The 17576-nt window shown below is 47.8% G+C and overlaps 1 protein-coding gene across 5 annotated transcripts in view; it reads left to right on the forward strand.

Moving 5' to 3' along the window:
- c1qtnf12 (C1q and TNF related 12) overlaps positions 1-15425 on the forward strand; it is a 37263-nt gene extending 21838 nt beyond the window's left edge. For all 5 annotated transcript variants that reach the window (XM_055659196.1, XM_055659195.1, XM_055659197.1 and 2 more), the window contains 5 exons: positions 3076-3245; positions 6685-6793; positions 10659-10749; positions 11368-11446; positions 14430-15425. In XM_055659196.1, coding sequence (XP_055515171.1) covers positions 3076-3245; positions 6685-6793; positions 10659-10749; positions 11368-11446; positions 14430-14528 — 548 coding nt within the window. In that variant the 3' untranslated portion in view covers positions 14529-15425. The remainder of the gene's footprint in view (positions 1-3075; positions 3246-6684; positions 6794-10658; positions 10750-11367; positions 11447-14429) is intronic.
- The last annotated feature ends 2151 nt before the right edge of the window (positions 15426-17576 follow it).

A 17576-nucleotide genomic window follows, 5' to 3' on the forward strand; every position in this document is an offset into this window, starting at 1 on the left:
CCACAACACACCCCACTGTGTGCGGGACTTGAACCAGGGTGGGCAAATTGTTCTTGCCGACACTGTAGACAAAGTGAATGCTGCCTCCAAGATGGACACTAAACGCTGGAGTAACTCAGCGGGTCAGGCAGCATCTCTGGAAAGAAGGAATGGGTGACGTTTCGGATTGGGACCCTCCTCCGGTGTAAACCAGCATCTGCAGTTCCTTCCTGCACGTGAACTCTGCCTCCTTCTGTTCTGCAACTGATTATCAGAGGCTCTGTCTGTGTGGTTTAGAGATACTGCATGGAAACAGGCCATTCGGCCCATCGAGTCCACGTTGACCATCGATCACCCGTTGACACCAGTTCTCTGTTATCCCACTTTCTCATCCACTCCCTACACATTCGGGGACAATGTTGGGATGGCCAATTAACCTACAAACCCGCTCGTATTTGGGATGTCGGTAAAAACCCACGTGGTCACAGGGACAAGGTGCAAACTCCGTACAGACTTGTGTCTCTGGCGGTGTAAGGCTGTGCCACTGTGCCGCGCTGCCGGTTGGTTTAGGCATCATGTTCGGCACAGACATTGTGGGCCGAAGGGCCTGGTCCTGTGCTATCCTGTTCCATGCTCTGTATTCCCCTGCTGCCGTCGGCGTGGAGTTTGCATGTACTCCCCATATCTATTTAACGAAAGGCCCTGACCCAAAACATCGCCTGCCTATTCCCCCCACAGGTGGTGCCCGGCCCTCTGAGTTCCTCCAGCACTTTGTGTTTTGGGACGAGCTGGGTGCGGCTGTGGGTAGTTGTGGCATCACCTGTGAGGAGCTGAGGCACCTTTGCCGTGTTTTCCATTGCAGTTATGAGAGGAATCCACACACACATTGACAAGTTGCAGCGTATTGTGTTGTCTGCTCTGCCCTGACTCACTCTCCCCACCAGCGGAGAAACCGCAGGCTTCATTCCTGGCCTTCCCACCGTCGCTGATCAAGACTCTGCCCGCAGTCCGTGTGGGCCGAGACTCTGCGGCAGCAAGCAGCATCTACCTGGCACGCACGTCATCCTCAAGTCCAAGATGTTGCCACAACCACTCCTTGGGTTTTCATAAAATCACAAGTGATAGGAGTAGAGTTAGGCCATTCGGCCCATCTACTCCGCCATTCAATCATGGCTGATCTATCTCTCCCTCCCAACCCCATTCTCTCAACCTCTGGCACCCGTCTTCAAACAGTGGGCACAGTGGTAGAGCTGCTGCTACCTCACAGCGCCAGAGACATGGGTTCGATCCCGGCCTCGGGTGCTGCCTGTTTGCTCGTTCTGTGACCTCGTGGGTTTCCTCCGGGTGCTCCGGTTTCCTCCCACATCCCAAAAACGAGCGGGGTCTGTACAGGTAGGTTAATTGGCCCTCTCTCTCTCTCTGTAAGTTCACCCTAGTCTGTAGGGAGAGGATGAGTATGTGGGATAACATAGAACTAGGGTGATCGATGGTCGGCGTGGGCTCGATGGGACGAAGGGCCTGTTTCCACGCTGTATTTTTCCAGCAATCGATTAATTAATGGGACGAGGGCGGGGAAAAGCCCCTGGATGCAAGTGCCTTGTTTGCCAGGAGCAATGAGAGTCTTTGACAGGAAGTATTGAAGGTGTGGCACTTCAGTACACTTTGGACCAGGGAGATGACACATAGGTAACTGCACCAAACTAGTCTCAACAGATGAGAAGGGGAGAGGCCAGGAGAGATGCATCCCTCAAACATCTATTACTTAGCTATCCCCAACCAAGCCACGATTATTTTACAAAAACACATTCTGGGGTGAGATGAGGAAAGATATATAGAAGGTTACACAGAAAAGCTGGAGAAACTCAGCGGGTGCAGCAGCATCTATGGAGCGAAGGAAATAGGCAACGTTTCGGGCCGAAACCCTTCTTCAAAGATATATAGATGTTTGAGTCACAGTCAAACCGCAGCATGCTGCCTCACAGCCAATGCAGCACCGGAGACCCGGGTTCAACCCCAATTACGGGTGCTGACATTACGGAGTTTGCACGTTCTCCCCGTGACCTGTGGCCCCTGGTTCTGGACTGCCCCAACATCAGGAACATGTTTCCTGCCTCTACACCAGTGTCCAAGCCCTTAACAATCATATATATGTTTCAATGAGAAACCCTCTCATCCTTCTAAACTCCAGAGTGTGATCTCTAATATGAAGTGGGGGAAGGGAAGGGAAGGCTTGACATTGGCAGAGATTGTGAATGACCATGTTGGTGTGCTCTCTACTGTACACCTGTAGAGGGTTCAGTAGAGTGTTTCAGATGGAACTACAGGCTCTGGAGAAACTCAGCGGGTGCAGCAGCATCTATGGAGCGAGAAACTCGTTCCATAGATGCTGCTGCACCTGCTGAGTTTCTCCAGCACTTTTGTCTACCTTCAATTTTCCAGCATCTGCAGTCCCTGAGGTTCAACATAGAAACATAGAAAATAGGTGCAGGAGTAGAGGCCATTCGGCCCTTCGAGCCTGCACCGCCATTCAATATGATCATGGCTGATCATCCAACTCAGTATCCTGTACCTGCCTTCTCTCTATACCCCCTGATCCCTTTAGCCACAAGGGCCGCATTTAACTCCCTCTTAAATATAGCCAATGAACTGTGGCCTCAACTACCTTCTGTGGCAGAGAATTCCAGAGATTCACCACTCTCTGTGTGAAAAATGTTTTCCTCATCTCGGTCCTAAAAGATTTCCCCCTTATCCTTAAACTGTGACCCCTTGTCCTGGACTTCCCCAACATTGGGAACAATCTTCCTGCATCTAGCCTGTCCAACCCCTTAAGAATTTTGTAACTTTCTATAAGATCCCCCCTCAATCTTCTAACTTCTAGCGAGTACAAACCGAGTCTATCCAGTCTTTCTTCACATGAAAGTCCTGTAGAAAGTTCAGTAGAAAGTTCACATTGAAAGTTCAGTAGACTGTTCGCCGGCTGGCCAAATCTCTAAGGGGGATTCATGTGGAGTAATGGATGGAACTGATAAGATGCTTAGACCGGTTCTATTGAAGCTGCCTGGGCAAAGCTGAGATCCTCTCCCTTGCCCTTCTCAGAAGCAACAGAGAGACGAGCGGAAGTTCCCGGCGAAGTGCGCACGCCGCCCTCTCTCTCGGATGCCGACGTCCATCCTTACAGACGGGTCGACGAGGCGTTCCACTGCAAGCTGAGAGGGGTGGTCACAGTGGACAAAAGGACTCTGCGGGAACTGCAGAACTTCCAGGCGGTAAGGAAGCTGAGAGGCTCTCAACTACCGCAAACCTCCCACCAATCGCCTAGCGGGAATGGGGCGCTAACAGTGTATTGAGTTCGCTCCTGGCCTCGGGTGCTGCCTTTGTGGAGTTTGCACGTTTTCTTAACGTATCTCCCAATGTCTTTTTTCCCCCTTTTTAATGTATTTATAAAATCGCTTGGATTTATTTATCCTGAAAACTATTTTCCAGAGCTATCTCCTGTCCACTTTTTGCCCTCCGTGATTTCCTTCTTTAGCTTGTTCCTCAGTTCCCATATCCCTCTAAACCTGTCCTATCAATGTACCTGTCCAAATGTTCCTTAAACGTTGCGATAGTCCCTGCCTCAACTACCTCCTCTGGCAGCTCGTTCCATACACCCACCACCCACTGCGTGAAAAAGTTGCCCCTCAAGTTCCTATTAAATCCTTCACCCTAAACCTATATCCTCTGATTCTTTATTCCCCTACTCTGGGCAAAAGACTCTGTGTATCCACCCTGTGCAACTATTCCTCTCATGATTATGTACCTCGTAGACTAAGCTTTGATCAAGTAATGTGACTGACTCATCTTGCACCACCCCACCAATACAAGATCTATCTCCGTTCCATCACAGTTCTAGATGAACGGTGCTGGTAGCATAAAGTAACACCATTATGAAGGGCAAACATGTACCACAAAGTTTAATCCCATTGCGTATTTTGACCATATTAATAAATGCTTATTTATTGTCACATAGATAAGACACAAAAAGCTGGAGTAACTCAGCGGGACAGGCAGCATCTTGGAAGAGAAGGAATGGGTGACGTTTCGGGTCGAGACCCTTCTTCAGACTGTCACATGTGCAATTAAACATTACACAGTGAAATTCATTTTGCATTTGATAATGCCAGCGACGTCATGTGTGGCGTAATTTTATCGATTGCCGCGTGTTCGTTCTACCGGAGTAGCTCATGACCCGCTAGGCCAACGGGCCATCGTCTCCTCTGCTCTCCTCGTCGGCCATCTTGTATCCCAGGGCAACCTCCTGCAGCCGGCCTGTAGGCCCAGGAGCCTTTACCCCGGGTCACCCATCCCCACCCCTATCAATCTCCCGTTCACATTACCGCAACTAAGCGGCGGAGAGAATTGAAACAGAATTTGCAAGCGGGTCGATTTACTGCCGAGATTAAGCAAGGAAAAGAGAAATTTCAGGAGAATAGAGGAGGGGTGATGGAACGAGGGGATTAATGCAGTCATGTGAGCGGTTCCCATGGCGATGAATGCCCTTAATGATACCTCTACCCCTGAAAGACGTTAGCTGCGTTTGCAAAATCAAGTTGGCGGCACGGCAGGCTTGTTGTCACTTGGAGGGGGCATCGCGTCAGGCAGGGAACTTTTGTGATAAGCCTTGCAAAGATATGAGGAATATGAAATGGTTTCATGTTTAGAAGCTGTTAATGAACAGATTATGGAATGCAATGGTATGATAATCACAGGGCTTTGCAGGGTCGGGTTGCATCTTATTGTGGAAGGGTGTTTAAGTTAATTGCACCGCGATGGTCAAGGTAATGAGATCTGGTAAAAGTCTGGTACGAACCTGTCCACCATTGTGCACTGTGGCTGACGTGACGGGTCTCTCCTCGTTAGTAAGTAGCGTAGCAGAGTGCCAAGTCAATTACCACGTCGATAAAATTACACCCTACCCACACTGTGCACATGTAATGTAATATGGTTTTTGTAAAGTAGGGTATAATTTACATCCACACTCCAACCGGGTGCTTATAAAGCCACAGCAAGGTTGACCAAACAAGAATAGCAGAATTACAGGCAGTTTACGTAGAATGATCAATAATGGTGAGGGCTAAGAATGCTTTCCGCTGCAAAGTTAGATCGTTAAGTCGGCTTCCGATGCTACGGGGAAAACAATCCCAGTTTGTCCAAGGTACACAAAAAAGCTGGAGAAACTCAGCGGGTGCAGCAGCATCTATGGAGCGATGGAAATAGGCAACATTTTGGGCCAAAACTCAAAGGAAATAGGTAACGTTTCGGGCCGAAACTCAAAGGAAATAGGCAACGTTTCGGGCCGAAACTCAAAGGAAATAGGTAACGTTTCGGGCCGAAACTCAAAGGAAATAGGTAACGTTTCGGGCCGAAACTCAAAGGAAATAGGCAACGTTTCGGGCCGAAACTCAAAGGAAATAGGCAACGTTTCGGGCTGAAACTCAAAGGAAATAGGTAACGTTTCGGGCCGAAACTCAAAGGAAATAGGTAACGTTTCGGGCCGAAACCCGGAAGGGTTTCGGGCCGAAACGTTGCCTATTTCCTTCGCTCCATAGATGCTGCTGCACCCGCTGAGTTTCTCCAGCTTTTTTGTGCACCTTCGATTTTCCAGCATCTGCAGTTCCTTCTTAAACACCCAGTTTTTCCAACCTTTCCTTGTAGGTAATACCCTCTAATCCAGGCGGCATTCAGGCAAACCACCTCTGCACCCTCTCCAAAGCCCCCACATGCTTCCTGTAATGGGGGCCACCAGAGCTGCACGCCGATACTCCCAAAACACTGTTCTCCTCTCACTCGGCCATTTCCGAAATGCCAGCCTTGTTTTTCGCTGTTGTAGCCCCTGCCTCGGGGGACCCGAAACGTCGCCCATTCCTTCTCTCCAGAGATGCTGCCTCACCCGCTGAGTTACTCCAGCGTTTAGAAACATAGAAACATAGAAGATAGATGGAGGAGTAGGTCATTCGGCCCTTCGAGCCTGCACCGCCATTCAATATAATCATCCAACTCAGTATCCTGTACCTGCCTTCTCTCCATACCCCCTGATCCCTTTAGCCACAAGAGCCACATCTAACTCCCTCTTAAATATAGCCAGTGAACTAGCCTCAACTACCTTCTGTGGCAGAGAATTCCAGAGATTCACCACTCTCTGAGTGAAAAATGTTTTGTCTCATCTCGGTCCTAAAGGATTTCCCCCTTATCCTTAAACTGTGACCCCTTGTCCTGGACTTCCCCAACATCGGGAACAATCTTCCTGCATCTAGCCTGTCCAACCCCTTAAGAATTTTGTAAATTTCTATAAGATAGTGTTGAGCTTTGGTGAAATGTTCTGTCTACCTTAAGCACACCTCTCCATATTTTCTGTACTTGTACCAGATCTCCTTGGGGTGGTTGGGACATCTTGGTTAGCATGGACAGGTTGGGCCGAAGGGCCTATTTCCATGACTCTATCGCTCTGCGAAAGATGTGCTTGCATATCTGCAATGTCAACAGTAAAGCTGGAAACCTCCTGGTGGCAAACTCCTGTCCCTGTACACCAGTAGACGGGCTGAGTGTAATCACGTGTCGTCTTTTCGCTGACCGCACAGCACGCAACAACAAAATAAAAAGCTTTCCGCGGTACCTCGAAGCACGTGACAATAACACTAACTCGTTACTGGTTTGTTTGTCCTGCAGCCACTTGCCAAGGGGGCATTCCTGAGAGGATCTGGGATGGATCTGGCAACCGGGCGTTTTACCGCCCCAGTGACGGGCATCTACCAGTTTTCTGCCAACATCCATATTGGTAAGTACCATCGCTGCACTCTGCCAGACTACAGTGGATGCTGGTTGCCGAATGAACCAACCTTAAACTGTGCTTGAGAAACAACATTGATTCCAAATGTGTAGGAAGGAACTGCAGATGCTGGTTTACACCAAAGATAGGCACAAAGTGCTGGAGGAACTCAGCGGGTCTGGCAGCATCTCTGGAGAAAAGGAATAGGTGACGTTTTGGGTCGGGACCCTTCTTCAGACTGAGAGTCAGGGGGTAACAACTATCCTAGTGGCCGTCCTGCTGAGTTTCATTGTTTGTATCCCTCGTTATCACCTTCCCCCACAGCCAACAATGGACCATTGTGGGCTCCACCTGTTCTTGTTCATCGGTGGGGGTTTTTTTTTTTGCATCTCTTTCATTCATTTCTTCTTTGTACCTTCTATATCTCTCGTTTCCCCTCTCCCATGACTCAGTCTGAAGAAGGGTCTCGGCCCGCAAGGCCACCCATTCCTTCTCTCCAGAGATGCTGCCTGACCCGCTGAGTTACTCCAGCATTTAGTGTCAAAGATTGACTCCAACGTTTGGGCGGCACTGTGGCGGGGCTGTTTCAGCTTGTAGCTTGTTTGTTTACAATTGTCACGTGAACCATTATGCGGGGAAAAGCTTTTGTTTGTGTGTTATCCAGTCATAAAAATACTATTGGGCATGAATAAAATAAAATCTGTACACAGACAAAGGAATAAAGGGTGCAACAGTTAATGCAAAGATATAACATTTAGTGTACGATGAAGTCCGATTATAGGTAGTTCAAAGGTTTCCAATGGGGTAGATGGAAGGTCAGGACCAATGATCCTATAGCGAGCAAGATAGGCCACTCGACGAAAAAGGCGTAGTTCGGTCATGGGCAGATTCGCGGGTAATTTTCGGCCCCATTTCCGTAACCGGCTTCCGTCTCTGCACCAAAGATCCCGTAGCGGAGCAAAGATACTAGTGCGGAGACGGAAGTCGGTTACAGAAACATCCTCGTAAAAATAAAAGTTCTTTGGTAAAAATCTTCTCCTCATTTTCAGAATTATAATTTATTAACACAAACTGTTCCCCCACAACGTTGATTACACTGCGGGTCGGGTCGGGTCCGGTTACTAAAATGGATGGAAAAAAGGCCCACGTTCCGCTCCGTTGCGTACTACACGTCAGCCCATTGCATTTAGAAGGAGTGGTCTATCTTGTTCCACTGTAGGATCTTTGGTCAGGACCCCACTCTAGCTGTTGAGAGGACGGTTCAGTTGCCTGATAACAGCTGGGAAGAAACTGTCCCTGAATATGTGTTTTCAAACTCTTGTACCTCGTACCTGAGGGGAGAGGGGAGAAGAGGGATGTGCCCGGGGTGAGGCTGGTCCTTGACTATGCCTGTGGCCTTGCTGGTTTGCGTGATGGTCCACAACTCTCTGCGATTCCTTGCGGTCTTGGATGGCGCTGCTACCAAACCTGCCAGAGCTAGAGACCCGGGATCAATCATGGCCTCGGGTGCTGTCCTTGTGGAGTTGGCACGTTCACCCTGTGACCATGTGGGTTTCCTCCCGCATCCCAAGGACGTACTGGTTTGTCCCTAGTGTGTAGGGAGTGGATGAGAAAGTGGGATGACATGGAACTAGTGTGAACGGGAGGTGGATGGGCGGTGTGGACTCGATGGGCCGATGGGCCTGTTTCCATGCTGTATCACTAAACCAAACTCTAAACCAAATTGCTTTGGGCAAGATAGTATGTCGGATATTTAGACACTCGGAATTGCAGGCGCTGGAATTGTGAGCATTAAAGTACAAAGTGCTGGAGTAACTCAGCGGGTCAGTCATCATCTCTGGACAGGGGACGCTTCGGGTTGAGACCCTTCCTCAGACTGGCTGTTTAAAACAATATTTATTGCTTGTATGAGCGGTGTGCAGCAAGACCAGGAAAATGGAATGACATTGGCTGACATCCTGCCAACTTTTCTGTGAAATATATTTTAAAAATGTAATCCTGATGAGAAGCCAAGAATGCTAGGATTGGAACGTTTGGTCCCAATACAACACAGGAGTAATCTGAACCAAATGAGCATTACATTGAAAGTCATGGTTTAGTTTGGAGATGGAAGGGAGTGGGGTGAAACTACACTGGGTCCCACCATTCAAAGCTCAGTAGCCTGTCTACATCAGATATAGACAATAGACAATAGGTGCAGGAATAGGCCATTTGGCCCTTCGAGCCAGCACCGCCATTCAATGTGATCATGGCTGATCATCCCCAATCAGTACCCCGTTCCTGCCTTCTCCCCATATCCCCCTGACTCTGCTATTTTTAAGAGCCCTATCTAGCTCTCTCTTGAAAGCATCCAGAGAACCGGCCTCCATCGCCCTCTGAGGCAGAGAATTCCACAGACTCGCCACTCTCTGTGAGAAAAAATGTTTCCTCGCCTCCGTTCTAAATGGCTTACTCCTTCTTCTTAAACTGTGGCCCCTGGTTCTGGACTCCCCCAACATCGGGGACATGTTTCCTGCCTCTAGCGTGTCCAAGCCCTTAACAATCTTTAAAGTTTAAGGTGAGGGGGGGGGGAGGAAAAGATTTCAATGGAACCTGAGGGTTAACGTTTTCACGCCAAGGGTGGGTGCATGGAACGAGCTGGTAGAGGAGGCAGTTGAGGCCTTGAAGTTGAAGAAGGGCCCGGCCCGAAACATCACCTGTTCCTTTTCTCCAGTGACGATGTCTGGTCAGATACTCCGGCTTCTTGTGTCTGTCTACACTCGCTGCAGACAGAAGTAAGTTCCTTTCAGACTGTAGGTGACTGTCTCCCAGGAATGGGAAGCAGGCACATTCCTCTCGTCAAAGACAAGGCCAGCTTCTATTGTGTTTCAGAGCTGAGGCATTTTGATAGAGATCTGGGAGCAGACGTGCCGTCTACATTGCTGGAGCCGCGCGGCCCTGTAGAATCCTGCAGACAATATTAATGGGGAATAATTGCCGCAGACTCGCAGTCTCTTGACAAGCGTTCAGACCGAGCTGGGACTTTGTTTACAACGTGACTGGTGAAAAAATGTTCTGCAAATCCCTCTCAAAGGGGGAGAAATTGAGATGCTTGTCTGAATTTTAACAGCAGTAGCACAATGCTCTCAGGCAACTGAACCATCCTAGTGTAACCAGAGAACAGTGTTCAACTACCATCTATCTACCTCATTGGTGACCCGACGACTATCCTTGATCGGACTTTGCTGGCTTTAACCTTGCACTAAACGTTAAAGGTCTTTATTCTTTGGAGCGCAGAAGGTTAAGCGGGGACTTGATTAGAGGTCTTTAAAATGATGAGAGGGATAGACAGAGTTGACGTGGATAAGCTTTTTCCATTGAGAGTAGGGAAGATTCAAACAAGATGACATGATTTGAGAATTAAGGGACAGAAGTTTCGGGGTAACATGAGGGGGAACTTCTTTACTCAGAGAATGGTAGCTGTGTGGAATGAGCTTCCAGTGGAAGTGGTGGAGGCAGGTTCGATTTTATCATTTAAAAATAAATTGGATAGGTATATGGACGGGAAAGGAATGGAGGGTTATGGTCTGAGTGCGGGTAGATGGGACTAGGTGAGAGTCAGTGTTCGGCACGGACTAGTAGGGCCGAGTGGCCTGTTTCCGTGCTGTAATTGTTATATGGTTAACTGGTTATTCCCTTATCATGTATCTGTACACTGTAAACGGCTCGATTGTAATCGTGTATTGTCTTTCCGCTGACTGGTTAGTACGCAACAAAAGCTTTTCACTGTACCTCGGTACACGTGGCAATAAACTAAACTAAACTGAACTAAATGCAGACAATTCAAAACGGCCTTTTATCAGCTGATGGGTTTTTTTTTCTCCGCCGGCTGTAGATCACAGTGAGATGAAGAGCAAAGGACCGCTGCGGCCCAGAGATAATGTGCGCGTTCTCATCTGCATCGAGTCGCTCTGCCAGCGGAACACGTGAGTGCCCGTGTTATTTCTGAACGCGCTCAGCTTGTATTGTTGTTAGGTCGTCTGCAGTCTCAATGCAAGGGAAGGCGTCGGTCCACGCAGATCACAGCACAGACAGAGGCCATCCGGACCAGCGAGTCAATCACCGTACGCTAACACTATCCTACACACACTGGAGGAGAGGTGTAGGAACACTACTACAATGTTCTTACACATTCACTGAATCCATTCACCTCCAGATTCAGGGACAGTTTCTTCCCAGCTGTTATCAGGCAACAAAACCATCCTACCCACAACTAGCGAGTGGTCCTGAACTACTATCTACCTCATTGGAGAGCCTCGGACTATCTTTGATCGGACTTTACTGGCTTTATCTTGCACTAGACGCTATTGACATTATTCCCTTTATCATGTATCTGTACACTGTGGACAGCTCGATTGTAATCATGTATTGTCTTTCCACTGACTGGTTAGCACGCAACAAAAGCTTTTCACTGTACCTCAGTACACAAAATATTCGATTTTCAAACGCGATACTTGGTTAATTTTGAATTGTTGCGAGCCCTGTCTACTTCAGTCTGCCGTGGGTACCTTGACGTGACCTTCTGCGCTTTGTTTGTCTTCCAGGTCGCTTGAGGTCATCGCTGGTCTGGAGAGCAACAGCAAGATATTCACTGTCTATGTGCATGGGCTACTTCAGCTACAGGTCAGTGCGTCACCTTTGATCCATTCAAAGACAACGTTATGAGCGGCGGAGAGAGGCGAGACAGTCCGAATCTTTTCCCCCCCCGAGGGTGGAAATGTCTAAAATTAGAGGCAATGGCGTGAGTGGGGCGAGAGGGGCAAAGTTCAAAGGGGATGTGCAGGGCAAGTGCTTTTACACAGAGGGTGTTGGGCGCCTGGAACACGCTGCCAGGGTTGGTGGTGGAGGCTGTTATACAATCATGGCGTCTAAGAGGCACAAGGTTCTGCAGGGAATGGAGGGATATGGATCAGGCAGGTGAGATTAATTGATCGTGGAATTATTTAAGGCACGGATATCGTGGGCTGAATGGCCTGTTCCTGTGCTGTACAACGTCCTATGATTGTATAAGTTACATGAATGAAATTTAAAGCAAAAGACTGACTTCATAAGTTTGATTCTATGTGGGTCTATTGCCGTTAGCATTTATTTCATTACAATGTGTATGGGTTTCGATCAGTGACTTTTGTTGTGACTATAGTGTGGCAGTATCTCGAAAATGTTAAAAACCACATTGATACACAGCTGCTAGCATCACGTGGATTATTACAGGCGTACCTACCGGCATCTTGTGATCAGGTGCTGCATTAAAATTAGTGGAGTAACTCAGCGGGACAGGCAGCATCTCTGGAGAGAAGGAATGGGTGACGTTTCAGGTCGAGATCCCGAATCTGAAGAAGGGTCTCGACCCGAAACGTCACCCATTCCTTCTCTCCAGAGATACTGCCTGTCCCGCTGAGTTACTCCGGCTTTTTGTGTCTATCTTCAGTGTAAACCAGCATCTGCAGTTCCTTCCCACACAACCTGATCTGTTCAAAATACACTGTTTAAAAAATGTCCTTTTAATGCCTCGCTGTATCAGACTGTGGATGATCACGTTGAATGGCGGTGCTGGCTCGAAGGGCCGAATGGCCTACTCCTGCACCTATTGTCTATTGTCTATTGTCTATTGAGACTGCAGTTACAGCAGATGCTGTGTGAGAGGCATCAAAGTGGGAAGCCAGAAGTTTAATTGAATAAAAGTGTCGGCAACAAAAGAAACTGAGATAGAAGCGCGTTTGTTTGTATCTGGGCCCAGAGCGGAACTGGCAGTGCAGAGTGCGGAGAGCATCTGTAACTGGTTTAATCCAGGTAGACAGACCTGCCCCAGATATGTGATGCTGACATGTGCAAATTTAAAAAGCAAATAGAGAGAGATCTGAAACCCAGCAGAAGAACAAAAAAACTCCTGAGGTGCCAACAAAACAAAATGCACCCTTGACCTGCCCCTGGATCCTTCAGCAGATGTGGAGCTTTCATGCTTATAGTTTGCACATACAGCACGGAAACAGGCCCTTCGGCCCAGCGGGTCCGCACCGACCAGCGATCCCCGCACACTTACACTGTCCTACACACACACACACACTAGGGACAATTGTACATTTACGAATTGAAGTGCGGGAGGAAACCAAAGATGTCGGGGGAAATCCCACGTGGTCGCGGGGAGAGCGTAAAACTCCGTACAGACAGCACCCGTGGTCAGGATCGAACCGGGGGGGGGGGGTCTCTGGCGCTGTGAGGCGGAAACTCTACCGCTGCTCCACCGTGCCGCCCCAAGTGGGGAGGCCCAAACCCTCCGTGTTGGATGGAGAGGCAAGGGTCAGCTTCCATCTCCCAGCCCGTGGCCCACATGGTCAATGATCTCCCAGCCTCACTCCTTCCTTCACACAACCTGCAAACCTGATCTGATGAAAGGTTGCAACCCAGAAAGTCACCTGTTCCTTTTGCCCAGCGATGCTCGGACTTTATTCCTTGGGGGCGCAGGAGGGTGAGGGGGTGATCTTATAGAGGTGTACAAAGCCATGAGGGGAATAGATCGGGTGAATGTACAGAATCAGTTAACCATATAACTATATAACAATTTCAGCACGGAAACAGGCCATCTCGGTCCTACAAGTCCATGCCGAACAAAATTTTTTTTTTTTTTTTTTTTTTTTTTTTTTTTTTTTTTTTTTTTTTTTTTTTTTTTTCCCTTAGTCCCACCTGCCTGCACTCATACCATAACCCTCCATTCCCTTCTCATCCATATGCGTATCCAATTTATTTTTAAATGATACCAATGAACCTGCCTCCACCAAGGTAAGTTACCCAAGGTAACTTTGGTGCATTGTGTGTTGGCTAGTGTACCGAGGTACAATGAAAAGCGTTTTTGTTGCGTGCTCTCCAGCCAGAAGAAAGACTACACATGCACACAATCAGGCTGCCCGCCATGTACATATACAGAATAAAGGGAGCAATGTTTAATGCAGGGGTGGGGAACCTAAGGCCACATGCAGTCTTCTAGGCCATTAAGTGCGGCCTTTTGAATGAATCCAAATTTGGTAGAACAAATCCTTTTATTTTTATTAATATGTTTTTGTTCGTCTTTCATTATTTTTATTTTAATCTTAAAATGAACGTATTTAAAATACCAACGAGTAAAAGAAGATTCAACAAAATAATCCTATATCTAATAGAAGTTTCTTGGATGAGGCCTCATTCGATTACAACTAACTTAATGCGGCCTTCCAACGTGAAAAGGTTCCCCACCCCTGGTTTAGTGCAAGATAAAGTCTAGTAAAGTCTGATTAAATATAGTTCCAAGGTCTCCTGGGAGGACTGGACTGCTCTGTAGTTGATGATAGGATGGTTCAGTTGCCTGATAACAGCCAGGAAGAGACTGTCCCTGAATCTGGAGGTGTGCGTTTTCAGACTTTTGTACCTCTTGCTTGATGGGAGAGGGGGGAGAGGAGGCAGTGGCCAGGGTTGAGACTGGTCCCTGATCATGCTGCTGGCCAAAGCTGCTTTAGGATCTTTGCTGCTGGCCTTCCGAGGCGAGGTGAAGTATAGATGGTGTCAATGGAAGGGAGGTTGGATTGCAGGATGGATCAGCTGTCGTTAAATGTATATTTTCCTCTGTGTTTTCCAGGCTGATCAATACACCTCCATATTTGTGGACAACAGTGCTGGTGCATCAGTGTCTATCCAGAGTGGCTCGGATTTCATGGGTTTACTGGTTGGTGTGTAGCACGATGTATCCCGCTAACAAACCATATTGCCAGCTTAAGAAGAGGGAAAAAATTTGCGAAGGTAGAATTCCATAACAGCTGAGGTGAAATAAGACTGGTGGGATCTTGGCATCAGAAGTCGTATCCTTGCCAACAAATTTTCATCGGTTCTTAACTGATCTGTATTTCATTCGAAGTGTTTGACTTCAAAACTAAAGACAATGCCAGGCTGGAAGATAAAGTCTTCAACATTGGACTGGTACATTCCGCAGCGAGTGTATCAAACTTCCATCAAGACAACACTACGGAAAGGCTGGTTTTAGACATTGCTCGGAACAAGATGAAACAAATGTTTTGATTAAATATCGGCACATTAGAGCCAGGTTAGTGTGGTCTCAGTGGTGTGAGCCGCCTTTCAGCTTTAAACACGGAGCTCCCTGCCAACTTTCAGATGTCTTCAGTGGACACTCGACTCAGGAGGAATGTCAGTCGGACTGTCAAACTGAATGATGTGCTGAGGAATCGAAATGATGGATATTTCTTCTAGTGTGCCCAGAAAAAAAAAACGTACACTATATCCCGGCGTGCAAAAACGAGGTACTCTCATTTCTGGAGGCATGTCGCAGTTTTCAAAGGAAGTATCTAGGTTAACTACAAATTCTGATATATTAGAAATAATTTTAAGATATGCAACCTTATATATCAACTTACTTCCAGGATTTGTAAGTGGAGTTTCGAGCGAGTTCTGACCCCCAACAAAAGCTTTTTGCTGAATCTGAAGAAGGGTCTCGACCCGAAATCCTTCTATCCAGAGATGCTGCCTGTCCCGCTGAGTTACTTCAGCAATTTTGTGTCTAAAAGGCTTTTCGTTGTAACCTCTGTACACATGACCATAAACTCAACCGAACACGATCGGGGGAAATAGAACATGTTTTTCCATCAGTTTAAATGTGTGACTTTGTGATATAATTTCAAACATTTGTGAACCAAAACACTTGATATCTGCCCTTCCATGCATACCTTATCTTTAATCTTATGTTTTAACTATAGACCATTGAACCCTTGTTCAGAAGCAGATGTGATGGGAATGTCAAAGGTGGACAAAAATGCTGGAGGAACTCAGCGGGTGAGGCAGCATCTATGGAGCGAAGGAATGGGTGACGTTTCGGGTCGAGACCCGAAGGGGCTCGGCCCAAAACGTCACCCATTCCTTCAAGAGTCTCGACCCGAAACGTCACCCATTCCTTCAAGAGTCTCGACCTGAAACGTCACTCATTCCTTCGCTCCATAGATGCTGCCTCGCCCGCTGAGTTTCTCCAGCAGTTTTGGCCACCGTCAATTGTTCCAGCATCTGCAGTTCCTTCTCAAACATTTCGACTGATGGGAACATTGAGGTTAGTTTCTGACACCCAAATGGGGATTCCACTGTAACTTATCATTCTACAAGTTGGCAATATTGTCTCTTCCCAGCGAAATACTCAAAATGCCCTCCAATGTCCTTGCTGCAATATTAAGTAGCCACAAAGGAGATCGCAAACACAGTTATTACAAATTGGTAAAGAAACATTCCTAGCAATTTAGCTCGTAAATGATAGGAGCAGATTTAGGCCATTTGGCACATCGACTCCACACCGCCATTCAATCATGGCTGATCTATCTATCTCTCCCTCCCAACCCCATTCTCCTGCCTTCTCCCCATAACCCCTGACTCCCGTACCAATCAAGAATCTATGCATCTCTGCCTTAAAAATATCCGTTGACTTGGCCTCCTGCGCCACCACTAAAGAAATTCCTCCTCATCTCCTTCCTAAAAGAACATCCTGTAATTCCGAGGCTGTGACCTCTGGGCCTAGACTCTCCCACTGGTGGAAACATCCTCTCCTCATCCACTCTATCCAAGCCTTTCATTATTCAGTAAGTTTCCCCTCCCCCCCTCGTCCTTCTAAACCCCAGCAAGTACAGGCCCAGTGCCCATGATGGCCATCATTTTGGGCTTTTGATGCCTTGACTAATGTTTTATCACCTTTAGATCTTGGCAGCTGCCTCAGGACGACACAAGGACTGGGACTTTTTTCCTTTGGGGCCTAGGAGGCTGAACGATGACCACATTGAGGTGTACAAGGTCACGAGGGATAAACCGAGGGTTCACAGTCTTTCTCCCCCCCCTCCCCTACAATAGAGGTTTCTAAAACTAGAGGGTAAAGGCTTAAGACGAGAGGGGAGAGATTTAGGAGGGACCTCTGGGGGCATTGTTTTCACTCAGAGGGTAGGCCACATCTGGAATTAGATGCCTCAGGCAGCTATAGGAAAGGATGCAATGTTGACGTTTAACAGATATATATTTAGAGAGATATACGGATAGGAAGGATTTAGAGGCCTGTGGACTAAAAGGGACCAGCCCAATAGGCCAACTTGGTCAGCATGGATCAGATGGGCCGAAGGGCTTGTGTCCATGCTGAGTCCACATCATAAACGGCAACACGGAGCAGCCAGCTCGTCAGACTATAATCGGTAGCACAAGAGAAGGGTCGAAGACCCGAAACACACACACGCCCACGTCCCTTCACAGATGCTGACTGACAGGTCAAGTTCCTCCGAGACTCTGCTTCTAGCTCCAGGTTCCAGCATCGTTGAACACGGTTTTTCATTTTCTGTTTTTTCGTGGCAGGGAATCGCAAAACATTCCTTGTCTTGAATGCTGCCGAACCAGGAAATGGAAAGAGAGGAATGCAGCTCCCACGGTTGTATTAAAATCTCTTCTAGTTTTCCACTTCTCTGTCGGTGAGGCATGGATGGGGCAGGGGAGGGGGGGGGGGGGGGGGGGCAGTCAGAATCATCTCCCCAGGGTGGGAGTGACAAAGGGCAGAGGGCAATGTTTTAAGCTGAGAGGGGGCAACGTTTAAAGGACAGGCACACTATGTTGGAGAAACATATAAGATTATTAAGGGTTTTGGACACGCTAGAGGCAGGAAACATGTTGGGGGAGTCCAGAACCAGGGGCCACACACAGTTTGAGAATGAGGGGTAAGCCATTTAGAACGGAGACGAGGAAACACTTTTTCTCACAG

Source organism: Leucoraja erinacea, chromosome 30 (assembly GCF_028641065.1).
Source record: "Leucoraja erinacea ecotype New England chromosome 30, Leri_hhj_1, whole genome shotgun sequence".
In the NCBI taxonomy this organism is placed as follows: domain Eukaryota; kingdom Metazoa; phylum Chordata; class Chondrichthyes; order Rajiformes; family Rajidae; genus Leucoraja; species Leucoraja erinaceus.